Raw genomic sequence first — 12,771 nt, forward strand, 5'->3', positions numbered from 1 at the left:
GCAGTTGGAATATAATGTGTGGAAATGCGAAGTTATCCAATTTGGTAGGAAAAATAGAAAAGCAGAATATTTTTTAATGGTTGAGAGATTGGGAAATGTTTGCATTCAGAGGGACCTGGGTGTCCTTGTGCATGAATCACTGAAAGTTAACATGCAGGTACAGCAAGCCATTAAGAAAGCAAATGGTATGTTAGCCTTTATTACAAAAGGATCGGAATACAAGAGTAAAGACATCTTACTGCAATTATATAGGGCCTTAGTGAGACCACACCTGGAGTACTGTTTTGGTCTCCTTACCGAAGAAAGGATTTTCTTGTCTTAGAGGGAGTGCAGCAAAGATTCACTAGACGGATTCCTGGGATTTGTGGGGGTGGCGGGGGGAAATTGTCCTATGAGGAGAGATTGAGGAGACTAGGCCTATGTTTCCTCGAGTTTAGAAGGATGAGAGGTGATCTCACTGAAACATACAAAACTCTGACAGGGCTTGACAGGGTGGATGTTGGGAGGATGTTTCCCTTGCGTGGGGAGTCTAGAACTAGAGGTCATAGTCTAAAAATAAAGGATCAGCTATTTAGGTCCGAAATGAAGAGAAATTTCTTCACTCAAAGGGTTGTGAATCTTTAGAATTTTCTACCCCAGGGGGCTGTAGATGCTGAGTATATTCAAGATAGAGATTGATAGATTTTTGGATACTAAGGGAACCAAGGGATATGGGGATAGTGTGGGAATGTGGATTTGAGGTAGAAGATCAGCCATGATCTTACTGAATAGCAGAGCAGGCTTGAAGGGCCAGAGGGCCTATTCCTGCTCCTATTTCTTATATTATTTTGCAAGAGCAGTCACTGTTGTTTCAACAGCATGTGCGATAACCAATTTGAGCACAGCAAGTTCCACAAACACCAAAAGAAATGTGACAAGTTATCGACTTTAGCTTGTGTTAGTTGAAGGAGAAATGCGATAGGAGAAATGTGATCCAGGACACCGGAAGAACTCTTTGGTCACCTTCGAATAGGAATACAAACCTGAACATGCAGACAGCACGAGGGTTCAAAGTCTCATCTTCGCACACTGTAGCATGCCCTTAGTACTGGACTCAAGTGCCAGCCCAGGTAATGTGCTCAAGTCCTGAAGTGGGGCATGAACCCATGGCCACCAGACACAGGCGAAATTGCAACTACTGAGCCAAGCTTGTGGTAGATGCCAGGTACGTTGGTGTTCTGCTACACCACAATTACAATATGAAGACACTTACCATACCGTACATGTGCATTAGTAATGCAGACTCCACAATGCAATAGCAATTTCCATTGTTTTCCCTCACTAAAAGTAGATAGTGGCTTAAAGAAATGTTACACATTTTACAAGAACTTCTGCCATTATTATACAAGATAAAATTTAGTAATGTAAAAAGATGATAAATATTAGTTTCTTTTCCATGTTTTTATGCAAGGCAAACAGTACAGGAAATGTAATCTCATTAACACAGATTTAATATGCACCAGAATGGCATTATACTATCTGAACGCAAAATGTAGAATCAACTATCAAAAATAAAGCTCATGGAATATAATGGCTACATTTCATTTATTTATTTAGATAGTCCCAAGACATGTAACCCACGATGGCGCCTGCATTTATTGGCCCACTTCGAAGACTCACAACCTTTGGTCTCCTCTCTACCCAACTCACCCTTTTTACTACTGGTTTTGTCCTCGTGTGTTTCACTGAAGTTGGAGATTTCACTGTTTCCCTTGGATTCGGATTGGGGCGGGGGGCTGGCTTTCTCAGGTAATGACAGTATGTGGGATTTACAGTGGATCCTACTCCTCCCTGGAGCCCCTGCCATTATTTCCCTTCCATTGTTGTGCGAATTTAGTTCTTTTCTCTTCGTCCCATCCTGGAACGTATTACAAAACTCACCAATTTGAAACATTGAAATCTACTTTATTATTCTGCAAGTATTTCCATGGCTTTGCACTCCTGGATTGTGTGAACAGATGCAATCAGTGTGGTCTTCTTTACTTTCTTCTTGATCCTTTGTTCCACTGTTACTTTTTCAGGTTCATCAGCTCTTTTATGAAAATGTTCTTTTTCATTTGTTTTTCTTTATTTGTTGTGTGTGGTGTAATGCAAGGGTTCAAAATGTCTAGATAAAAATACATTGTAATGCTGGTAGTTGAAAAAACTCCAGAGGGTCGAGGACCAGGATTTAACAACATTCCTTGGAAATGTCAATAAATTCTTCTCCAAAAGTCAAAAGCCTATCATTTACACTATATCGTGCTTACACCTACCCAGCTTTGATGGGAGTCAAATCTCAGTACAACTTTCACTCTTTTAGTGTACATTTTTGAAAATTCACCACCAATTTCCTCTGCACAACCGGACGCTCAAGACCTGCAGTACATTTAATTTTAAAGCCTATCCCTGTAATATAAGTTGACATGGTATACCACCCATTTTCTGGTAGCAGAGGCAGGGCAATAACAGATTGCATTATTTGAATTTGAGGTATCTTAATCACAGAGTCCATTTTGTTCTGCATCTGTTGCAGCCAAGTCAAAATATAATCAATTGGTACAGGTTGTACCTCTCTAGTCCGGGACACACTCATCCAGAAACATTCGTGGTTCAGCATTAGTTGGGCCTGCGAGAGAGGAGTGTTTATTTTTTTTTAAAGTTTGGATCGGCTGCAATGGCTGATCAGTCAATGTGTTCGGCGATCAGCTGGGAGCATCTGTCAGTCAGTCAGTGCGAGCGCAGGTGCCGAGGGAGCTGTCGACAGGCTGCCATGCCATGCATGCACACAGACAGGAGCCCGGGCGCTGTCCACTGGTACCGGTAAGCAAGACCTCCCGTGATTCAGGTAATTCTCTGGTCCGGCACCGGTCAGGCCCCGAGGGGGCCAGACCGGAGAGGTACAACTGTATTTCAAAACTGGCAGAGTCTCTGAACTGAAAAGTCCTCTGAACTAGTCAGTCAGTTTGAGAGATGGAGGTCCAGCAAGTTCTAACACAAACAAATGAATGGGGTTGGCCATCTGTGGTGTCTGGCAATTGCTATCTATTTTAGCTTATTGATTAATAGTCCAGTGATGTACATTAATTGTTAACACGTGGCTGCATTTGGTCATTAATTATCCAAACGCACATGCTTGTTAGTAATCTATGGTATTGACTTGGCTAGCCTTTTTCCTAATGAAGATCAAAAGAATAGAAGCCCTTCTTTCAGCACGCAGCCATGAAAACGTTAAGATTGGAGGCATTCTGCGCATCAAGACTACCATCCAGAAGCACTGCACTTGTTTGAAAGATTAGTGAATGTTATTATTTTCAACATACGTGAAGCAGACTGTCCACCTCCTTGATAGTCTGTGTCCAGGCCATCATAGATATCTACAGAATTTTCATCGTCAGTCTCCACTGGAGAAACTACAATATACACAAAGAGAAAGCCAACAAATACTTCAAAAAATGGTTAAAGGCACAATAAAATAAACAAAAAACAAAAGTGAACACATTCATTATCTGCAACCCTGGAATCATCTGACTGGTCGCCAGCCAAGAAATAAAATGCAAATAAACACAATAAACCCCTTCAGTCATCAGGGAGAAAAGGAGAACAGAGTAATAGAGTGAGAGAGAGACAGATTGGGGTGAAGCGACAGACACACCAGCAGAGAGAGACATGACAAGGATACATTTCCAGGTACTAATCACCAAGTACCAAGTCTGATTTAGCAGAAATGTCTATGGAAATTACAAACCAGTGCTCAGAGTTATGATGCCCACCATCACCCAACATTGTCAGACCCATGCCCTCCCTGATGACAGACACCGGGAATCTACCCCACCCCAGTTCTGATAAAGCCCAGGATCGTCCTCAGCTTGTGTTCATTGTAGATTCCAAAATGCTGCAAATGTAAATATACCACAAAAAAACATTTAGAGGTGGAGCCTCCGACGCACACCTTCCCCCCCAAAAAAAAAATAATCCCGCTTCACAACACTTGAATCTTTCTTTGGGTTTTCATGTACTACTGTAATACAAACCCCCCCCCCCCCCCACCACCACTCCCCAGACAGCACAAGTAAAGAAATGTTGGGGGTAGCTAGAGTTTAAATTGCAAGCATTGTGTAATTACTTCTGCTCACACATCTTCTGTTCACACATCACAGACTTGTGCTTGGCACCATTTGGGATTTGTCGGCTTTTTTTGAAGCTGTTGGTTAACTGTTACTGGTTTTTAAGGTTAATAGGTACGCAATATATCCAAGCCCTGCAATATCAGCAGATCTCCTAAGCCATGGTTCACAGTGAGTTGGAGGAAATGCTCCAGACATTGAGATCAGAAACCAGCAGTCACCTGTCGGAGGCATATTAAAGAAGGCTGCATATAGTGACACAAGTCCTGGCCAGAATGGAGCTGATTGATGGGGGAAATTACTCAATCACGCCTGGAGACCGCACTGCAATATTCTCCACTCACTGCCTTTTGCTGGAGAAATAATCCTGCTGTATTCGGGAGATTCTGTTTGCTGTAGTTTTGGTCACGAGTTCGGAGACACTAAATTAAAAGCACAAGACCCGCCCACCTCCAACTCATTGGTTAACAGTGGTGTCAATATTCACCCCAATTAAGGAAGGGCCAATCACAAGGCGGGTGTAAAAATCAGAAGGTTGTCATCCCCATGAAAAGGTATAAGCAGCCTTAGAGGAGAACTTAGAAGCGGTATAGGAGAATTCCTGGGAGCAAATTCTCTGCTTGGCCACTCAGCTTGGGAACAAGCAACTAAGAATTCATACTAAGTAGCCTGGAGATCCCACACGTGTTTTCTAAAATTGCAGCCACCCGTACACAACAGTTTATTTTGTGCTTAAACATGCATTGATGGAGTTCCTTACCAAAACTGTCCTGCTGCAAAAGATCGTCACAAAGATAATCTGTGTTTCTCCTCCTGTCACCACTGTCCATGATGTCTTTAGAAATTCTCCATCTGAGTGAAGAAAAACTTCCAGTCAATACGCAGTGGCTATATGAGCATGCAATAAGAAAATAGTACAATTTCCATGGATTGTGCACACTCGCGAAACATCTCCAAGTGTGGTCTAACCAAGGTTCGATACAAGTTTAACAAAATGCACTGCTTTTCAATTGTACAGTTTGCAGATTCTCCACACGGTAGCCAGGAACGGTTCTGGACAAGGGAGTTCTGGATAAGGGATGTTTCAACCTGTAACCCTCTAGAAAATGATCCCCAGTGCATGGTTTGCTTTTTTCAAATAATGAAATGGCCTACTAAACTGCGTCGCTACTTTTAGATTTGTTTCTATCCCTTAGATCCCTTTGCCCATTCAGACTGATTATCCAAGGAGTATGTGGCCTCATTATTCTTCCTACAAAGATGCTCCACCTCACATTTATTTATATTGAAATTCATTTGACAATCACACACCCTTAATGTCTTAAGCTTATTAATGTCTTCCTGTATTTTGTCACATCCTTCCTTTGTATTAACTACACCTCCCAACTTGCTGTCTGTAAATGTTAAAATTGTACTTCTGATTCCAGAGTCCAAATCATGATCGTAAATTCTGAACAGTAATCCCAGCACCGATCCCTGTGGAACACCACTTCACATCTATTGCCAGTGTGAGAAGCTACACTTAACCCCAATCGTTTGTTTTCTGTTTTGCAGCCAGCTTACTATCCATTCTGCGATCTGTCCCCTCACTCCATATGCTCTGACCTTAGCCATGAGTCTACCATGCGGTACCTTATCAAAGGCCTTTTGAAAATCCAAATATATTATAGAATGATTTGTATAATGATCTAGTGCATTTCCCTTTCCTTCGAAGAATTCAATGAGGTTGGTCAAACATGACGTTCCCTGTTGACTATTATATGTTCGGTTTCTAGAAATTCTTCTAATACATCTTTGAGTAAAGATTTCATTATCTTTCCTACCACTGATGTTAAGCTAACTGGTCTATAGTTCTCTGGCCTTGTTTTATCTCCATTTTTAAATATTGGGATCATATTAGCTGCCCACCAGTCCTCTGGCACCATTCCCTTTTCTAAAATCAATTTTAAAAGTGCCATTGCTATCTCTTGCCCGACTTCTTTTAATATGTGCAGATGCAATCCATTCGGACCAGGAGTTATATCCTCTCTAATTTTGATTAGCTTATCAATTATATCCATCCCCCCCACCATTTCTATCTTAAATGTCTTGATATCATTTTGTGATCTCTTTGTCTAATGCCTTTCCCACCTTGATAGTTTTCCTTGTTCCGTAATTGTTCAATATTTCTAACATTTCCCAAGTTTAGCTTGTGCATCCCTTAGTGGCCCTATCCCTATTTTTCTTTGCTATTTTTGTGCCTGAAGAATACTTGAATAATTTTTATATTCCTTGATAATTTAATTTTGTAATTCCTTTTTGCTTTCCTAATCGTTTTCTTTGACTTCTTTCGTAGGCTCAAAGGGCCGAATGGCCTACTCCTGCACATAGAAACATAGAAAATAGGTACAGGAGTAGGGCATTCAGCCCTTCGAGCCTGCACCACCATTCAATAAGATCATGGTTGATTATTCACCTCAATACCCCTTTCCTGCTTTCTCTCCATACCCGTTGATCCCTTTAGCCGCAAGAGCCATATCTAACTCCCTCTTGAATATATCCAATGAACTGGCATCAACAACTCTCTGCGGTAGGGAATTCCACAGGTTAAGAGCTCTGTGAGTGAAGAAGTTTCTCCTCATCTCAATCCTAAATGGCTTACCCCTCATCCTTAGACTATGTCCCCTGGTTCTGGACTTCCCCAACATCGGGAACATTCTTCCTGCATCTAACCTGTCCAGTCCCGTCAGAATTTAATATGTTTCTATGAGATCCCCTCTCATCCTTCTAAACTCCAGTGAATACAGGCCCAGTCGATCCCGTCTCTCCTCATGTCAGTCCAGCCATCCCGGGAATCAGTCTGGTGAACCTTCGCTGCACTCACTCAATAGCAAGAACGTCCTTCCTCAGATTAGGAAACCAAAACTGAACACAATATTCCAGGTGAGGCCTCACCAAGGTCCTGTACAACTGCAGTAAGACCTCCCAGATCCTATACTCAAATCCCCTCACTATGAAGGCCAATATATCATTTGCCTTCTTCACTGCCTGCTGTACCTGCATGCCAACTTTCAATGACTGATGTACCATGACATCCAGGTCTCGTTGCACCTCCCCTTTTCCTAATCTGCCGCCATTCAGATAATATTCTGCCTTCGTGTTTTTGCCACCAAAGTGGATAACCTCACATTTATCCACACTATACTGCATCTGTCATGCATTTGCCGACTCACATAATCTGTCCAAGTCACCCTGCAGCCTCTTAGCATCCTCCTCACAGCTCACATCGCCACCCAGCTTAGTGTCATCAGCAAACTTGGAGATATTACACTCAATTCCTTCATTCAAATCATTAATGTATATTGTGATTGGCACTGAGCCCTGCAGCACCCCACTAGTCACTGCCAACCATTCTGAAAAGGACCCGTTTATCCAGACTCTCTGCTTCCTGTCTGCCAACCAGTTCTCTATCCACGTCAGTGCATTATCCCCAATACCATGTGCTTTAATTTTGCACAGCAATCTCATGTGGGACCTTGTCAAAAGCCTTTTGAAAGTCCAAATACACCACATCCACCGGCTCTCCCTTGTCCACTCTACTAGTTACATCCTCAAAAGATTCCAGAAGATTTGTGAAGCATGATTTCCCTTTCATAAATCCATGCTGACTTGGACCGATCCGGTCACTGTTTTCCAAATGCACTGCTATTTCATCTTTAATAATTGATTCCAACCTTTTCCCTACTACTGATGTCAGGCTAACCGGTCTATAATTACCTGTTTCCTCTCTCCCTCCTTTTTTAAAAAGTGGTGTTACATTAGCTACCCTCCAGTCCATAGGAACTGATCCAGAGTCGATAGACTGTTGGCAAATGATTACCAATGCATTCACTATTTCTAGGACCACTTCCTTAAGTACTCTGAGTTGCAGACTATCAGGCCACGGGGATTTATTGGCCTTCAATTCCATCAATTTCCCTAACACAATTTCACATCTAATAATGATATCCTTCAGTTCCTCCTTCTCACTAGACCCTCAGTCCCCTCGTACTTCCAGAAGGTTATTTGTGTCTTCCTTCATGAAGACAGAACCAAAATATTTGTTCAACTGGTCTGCCATTTTTGTTCCCTATTATAAATTCACCTGAATCTGACTGCAAGGGACCTACGTTTGTCCTTTACTAATCTTTTTCTCTTCACATATCTATAGAAGCTTTTGCAGTCAGTTTTTATGTTCCTGGCAAGTTTTCTCTCATACTATTTTCCCCCTCCTAATTAAACCCTTTGTCCTCCTCTGCTGAATTCTAAATTTCTCCCAGTTCTCAGGTTTGCTGCTTTTTCTGGCCAATTTATATGCCTCTTCCTTGGATTTAACACTATCCTTAATTTCCCTTGTTAGCCATGGTTGAGCCACCTTCCCCGTTTTATTTTTACTCCAAACAAGGATGTACAATTGTTGAAGCTCAGCCATGTGATTCTTAAATGTTTGCCATTGCCTATCTACCGTCAACCCTTTAAGTATCATTTGCCAGTCTATTCTAGCCAATTCACGTCTCATACCATCGAAGTTACCTTTCCTTAAGTTCAGGACCCTAGTCTCCATCTTAATGAAGAATTCAACCTATTATGTTCACTCTTCCCCAAGGGGCCTCGCACAAGATTGCTAATTAGTCCTTTCTAATTACACATCACCCTGTCTAGGATGGCTAGCCCTCTAGTTGATTCCTCAACATATTGGTCTAGAAAACCATCCCCAATACACTCCAGGAAATCCTCCTCCACCATATTGCTATCAGTTTGGTTAGCCCAATCTATATGTAGATTAAAATCACCCATGATAACTGCTGTACCCTTATTGCACGCATCCTTAATTTCTTGTTTGATGCTGTCCCCAAGCTCACTACTACTGTTTGGTGGTCTGTACACAACTCCCACCAGCGTTTTCTGCCCCTTGATATTCCGCAGCTCCACCCATACAGATTCCACATCATCCAAGCTAATGTCCTTCCTTACTATTACGTTAATTTCCTTTTTAAACCAGCAACACTACCCCACCTCCTTTTCGTTCCTGTCTATCCTTCCTGAATATTGAATACCCCTGGATGTTGAGTTCCCAGCCTTGGTCACCCTGGAGCCATGTCTCCGTGATGCTAATTATATTATATTTATTAATTGCTGCCTGTGCAGTTAATTCATCCACCTTATTACAAATACTCCTCGCTTTGAGGACAGAGCCTTCAGGCTTTGTCTTTTTAACACTATTTGCCCTTTTAGAGTTTTGCTGTAATATGGACCGTTTTGATTTTGTCTTGGGTTGCTCCGCCCTCCACTTTGACCTTTCTTCTTTCTATCTTTTGCTTCTGCCCCCATTCTTCTTCCCTCTGTCTCCCTACATAGGTTCCCATCCCCCTGCCATATTAGTTTAACCCCTCCCCAACAGCGCTAGCAAACACTCCCCCTAGGACTTTGGGTTCCGGTCCTGCCCAGATGTAGACCGTCGGTTTGTACTGGTCCCACCTCCCCCAGAACCAGTTCCAATGTCCCAGGAATTTGAATCCTTCCCTTCTGCACCACTCCTCAAGCCACGTATTCATCTGTGCTATCCTGCTAGTTCTACTCTGACCAGCACGTGGCACTGGTAGCAATCCTGAGATTACTACCTTTGAGGTCCTACTTTTTAAATTTAACTCAGAGCTTCCTAAATTCAGCTTGTAGGACCTCATCCCGTTTTTTTACCTATATCATTGGTACCTATATGCACCACGACAACTGGCTGTTCACCCTCCTCCTTCAAAATGTCCTGCAGCTGCTCCGAGACATCCGTGACTTTATGTTTCAAGGTAACCTCTTTGTATTCCCTTTTGTCATCCTCTTAGTACTTAGCGTGTGCCTTTTTCTTCAGTTTCAATTCTACCGTTCTCTTTATTCATCGTGGTATTTCATTATTGGATAGCTTGTTCCTGTGTTTTTTTTTAAATGGAATACATTTCTCCTGAACTTTACTGACCACCATTTTAAATATTTCCCACTGCTGTTCTATCTGTGCATCAATTAAAACATTCCAGTTTACCTTCTCTACTTCTGTTCTCACCCCCTCAACAATAAGTTTTTTCTCTTTGCTCTTTGTCTTACTTATGTCTCGCAATCATTGTTTTAAACCTTACTATGTTATGATCGCTATTAGCTAGATGTTCCCCAATGCTTACTTCTCTTATCTGCTCTGGTTAATTTCCCATTACTAGATCCAGTAGCGATTCTTCTCTTGTTGGGCTTATGCAGTGGGTAAGAAAGGACTCCTCAACATACTATAAAAACTCCATTCCCTCTTCCCCTACCTCTACATGCCAGTTTATTTGAGGGTAGCTGAACTCTCCAACGATTATTATTCTGTCTTTTACTCATTTCATAGATTTGTCTAACATATTTCTTCCTCGACTTCCCTTCCACTCTTAGGTGGTCTGGAGATTACGCCCATTAATGTGGTTGGTCCATCCTTTGTCTCAATCCAAATGGATTCTGTTTCTACCTTGTCAGTTATGTCCCTTTTTTCTAGAGGACCTCCTAATGATCAAATTCCCTATGATAACAACCTTTCTATTCTGCTCCTCCCTCTTGGACTGCCTCCTGCTCCATAGTGCCATTGTTAGCATCCTGGCCATTTTTCCTACAGCCTTCATCCTTATCCTCTCAGGCAGCAAGTATATCATACCAGTTAGATAGGATCAGTGTCTGCAGGATCTCCTCCTCTATCTCCCCTTGGTCTCCACACCCTGTTGGCTGGCAGTTAAACTCTCCCCTTCCTGCACTTTTCTCCAAGGTGTGATTGCACTCTAGGGAAAACTATCAGCAATGTTGGCCCCTTAAAAACTGAAAGTGGTGATATTGTCAATGACAATGGGGAAATGGCAGACATATTTTGTGTCAGTACCTACAGCAGAAGAGGATATAACATGCCGGAAATCCCAAAGAAACCAATATCGAATAGGGGACAGGGACTCAATAAAATTAACATAGGTAAAATAACAGTAATAAAGAAAATAAAGGCACTAAAGAGTGACAAATTTCCAGGGCCAGATGGTTTCCATCCCAGGGTTTTAAATGAAGTAGGTGAGCACATTGCAGATATCCTAACTATAATCTTCCAAAGTTCTCTGGATTTAGGAACAGTCCTTTTAGATTGGAAAATTGCACCTGTCACTCCACTTTTTAAGAATGGTGAGAGAAGGAAACCAGGGAATTAGAGACCAATTAGCCTAACATCTGTTGTGGGGAAATTGCTAGAGTCCATAATTAAGGATAGGGTGACTGAACACCTCGAACATTTTCAGTTGATCAGAGAGAGCCAGCATGGTATTTGAGAAAGGTAGATTCATGCCTGACATATCTGATTGAATTTTTTGAAGAGGTGACTAAAGTAGTGGAGAAGGGAATGTCTATTGGACTTCCAGAAGGCATGCGATAAAGTCCCACATAAGAGACTGTTATCCAAGGTCAAAGCCCACGGAGTTAAGGGAAATTATTGAGCTGGTTAGGAAATTGGATGAGCGGCAGGAGAGAGAGTAGGGATAATGGATAGGTATTCAAATTGGCAGAATGTGACTAGTGGTGTCCCACAGATATCTGTGTTGGGGCCTCGACTGTTCACAATATTTATTTACAACTTAGATGATGGCATAAAGTAATACATCCAAATTTGCCGATGACAAAGATGGGTGGCACTGTAGGCAGTATAAATGAAAGCATAAAATTACAAAGGGATATTGATAAATTAAGAAAATTGGCAAAACTGCAGCAAATGGATTTCAATGTAAACAAATGTGAGGTCACCCACTGTGGACTGAAAAAGGATAGAACAGGGTACTTTTTAAAATGATAAGCTAAAAACAGTGGATGTCCAAAGGGACTTTGGGAGGGGGGGGGGGGGGGGGTTCAGGTATATATGGAGCATTAAATGTCATGAACAGGTACAGAAAATAATCAAAAAGGTTAATGGAATGCTGGCCTTTATATCTAGAGGACTAGAGTACAAGGGGACAGAAGTTATGCTGCAGCTATACAAAGGCCTGGTTAGACCACAGCTGGAGTACTACTGTGAGCAGTTCCAGGCATCACATCTTAGGATGGATATATTGGCTTTGGAGGGAGTGCAGTGTAGGTTTATCAGAATGATACCTGGACTTCAAGGTATTCCCTAGCATTTAAAAGGTTATGGAGTGATCTGATCAAAGTTTTCAGGATATTAAGAGGAACAGATAGGGTAGAGAGAAACTATTTCTGCTGGTTGAGGATTCTAGGAGTAGGGGGCATAGTCTAAAAATTAGAGCCAGACCTTCCAGGAGTGAAATTAAGAAATTTTTCTATGCACAAAAAGGATGGTGGAAGTTTTCTGCAAACGGCAATTGATGCTTGATAAATTGTTAATTTTAAATTGGAGATTGATAGCTTTTTGTTAACCAAAAGGTATTAAGGGATATGGGCCAAAGGTGGGGATATGGAGTTAGGTCACAGATCAGCCATGATCTCATTGAATGGCGGAACAGGTTCGAGGGGCTCAATGGTCTACTCCTATTCCTATGTTCCTTCCTTCCGTAATGTTTTGGAATGTCACCAACTCATGCTCCAGCTCAAGGACTCTGAGCCAAAGAGG

At 41.9% G+C, this 12,771-nt stretch overlaps 2 protein-coding genes across 4 annotated transcripts in view; both read right to left on the bottom strand.

Annotated features, from left to right (window-relative positions):
• Positions 1 to 12,771, bottom strand: part of rps12 (ribosomal protein S12) — a 383,736-nt gene that overhangs the window by 267,252 nt on the left and 103,713 nt on the right. The window lies entirely within an intron of this gene.
• The window catches only part of casp8ap2 (caspase 8 associated protein 2), a 60,984-nt gene that overhangs the window by 35,726 nt on the left and 12,487 nt on the right, over positions 1 to 12,771 (bottom strand). For all 3 annotated transcript variants that reach the window (XM_070885518.1, XM_070885516.1, XM_070885517.1), the window contains exons 2-3: positions 4,906 to 4,997; positions 3,342 to 3,431 (exon numbers count right to left, since the gene is read on the bottom strand). In XM_070885518.1, the coding sequence (XP_070741619.1) occupies positions 3,342 to 3,431; positions 4,906 to 4,975 (160 nt within the window). In that variant the 5' untranslated portion in view covers positions 4,976 to 4,997. The remainder of the gene's footprint in view (positions 1 to 3,341; positions 3,432 to 4,905; positions 4,998 to 12,771) is intronic.

This window comes from Pristiophorus japonicus, chromosome 7 (assembly GCF_044704955.1).
Source record: "Pristiophorus japonicus isolate sPriJap1 chromosome 7, sPriJap1.hap1, whole genome shotgun sequence".
Taxonomy (NCBI): domain Eukaryota; kingdom Metazoa; phylum Chordata; class Chondrichthyes; family Pristiophoridae; genus Pristiophorus; species Pristiophorus japonicus.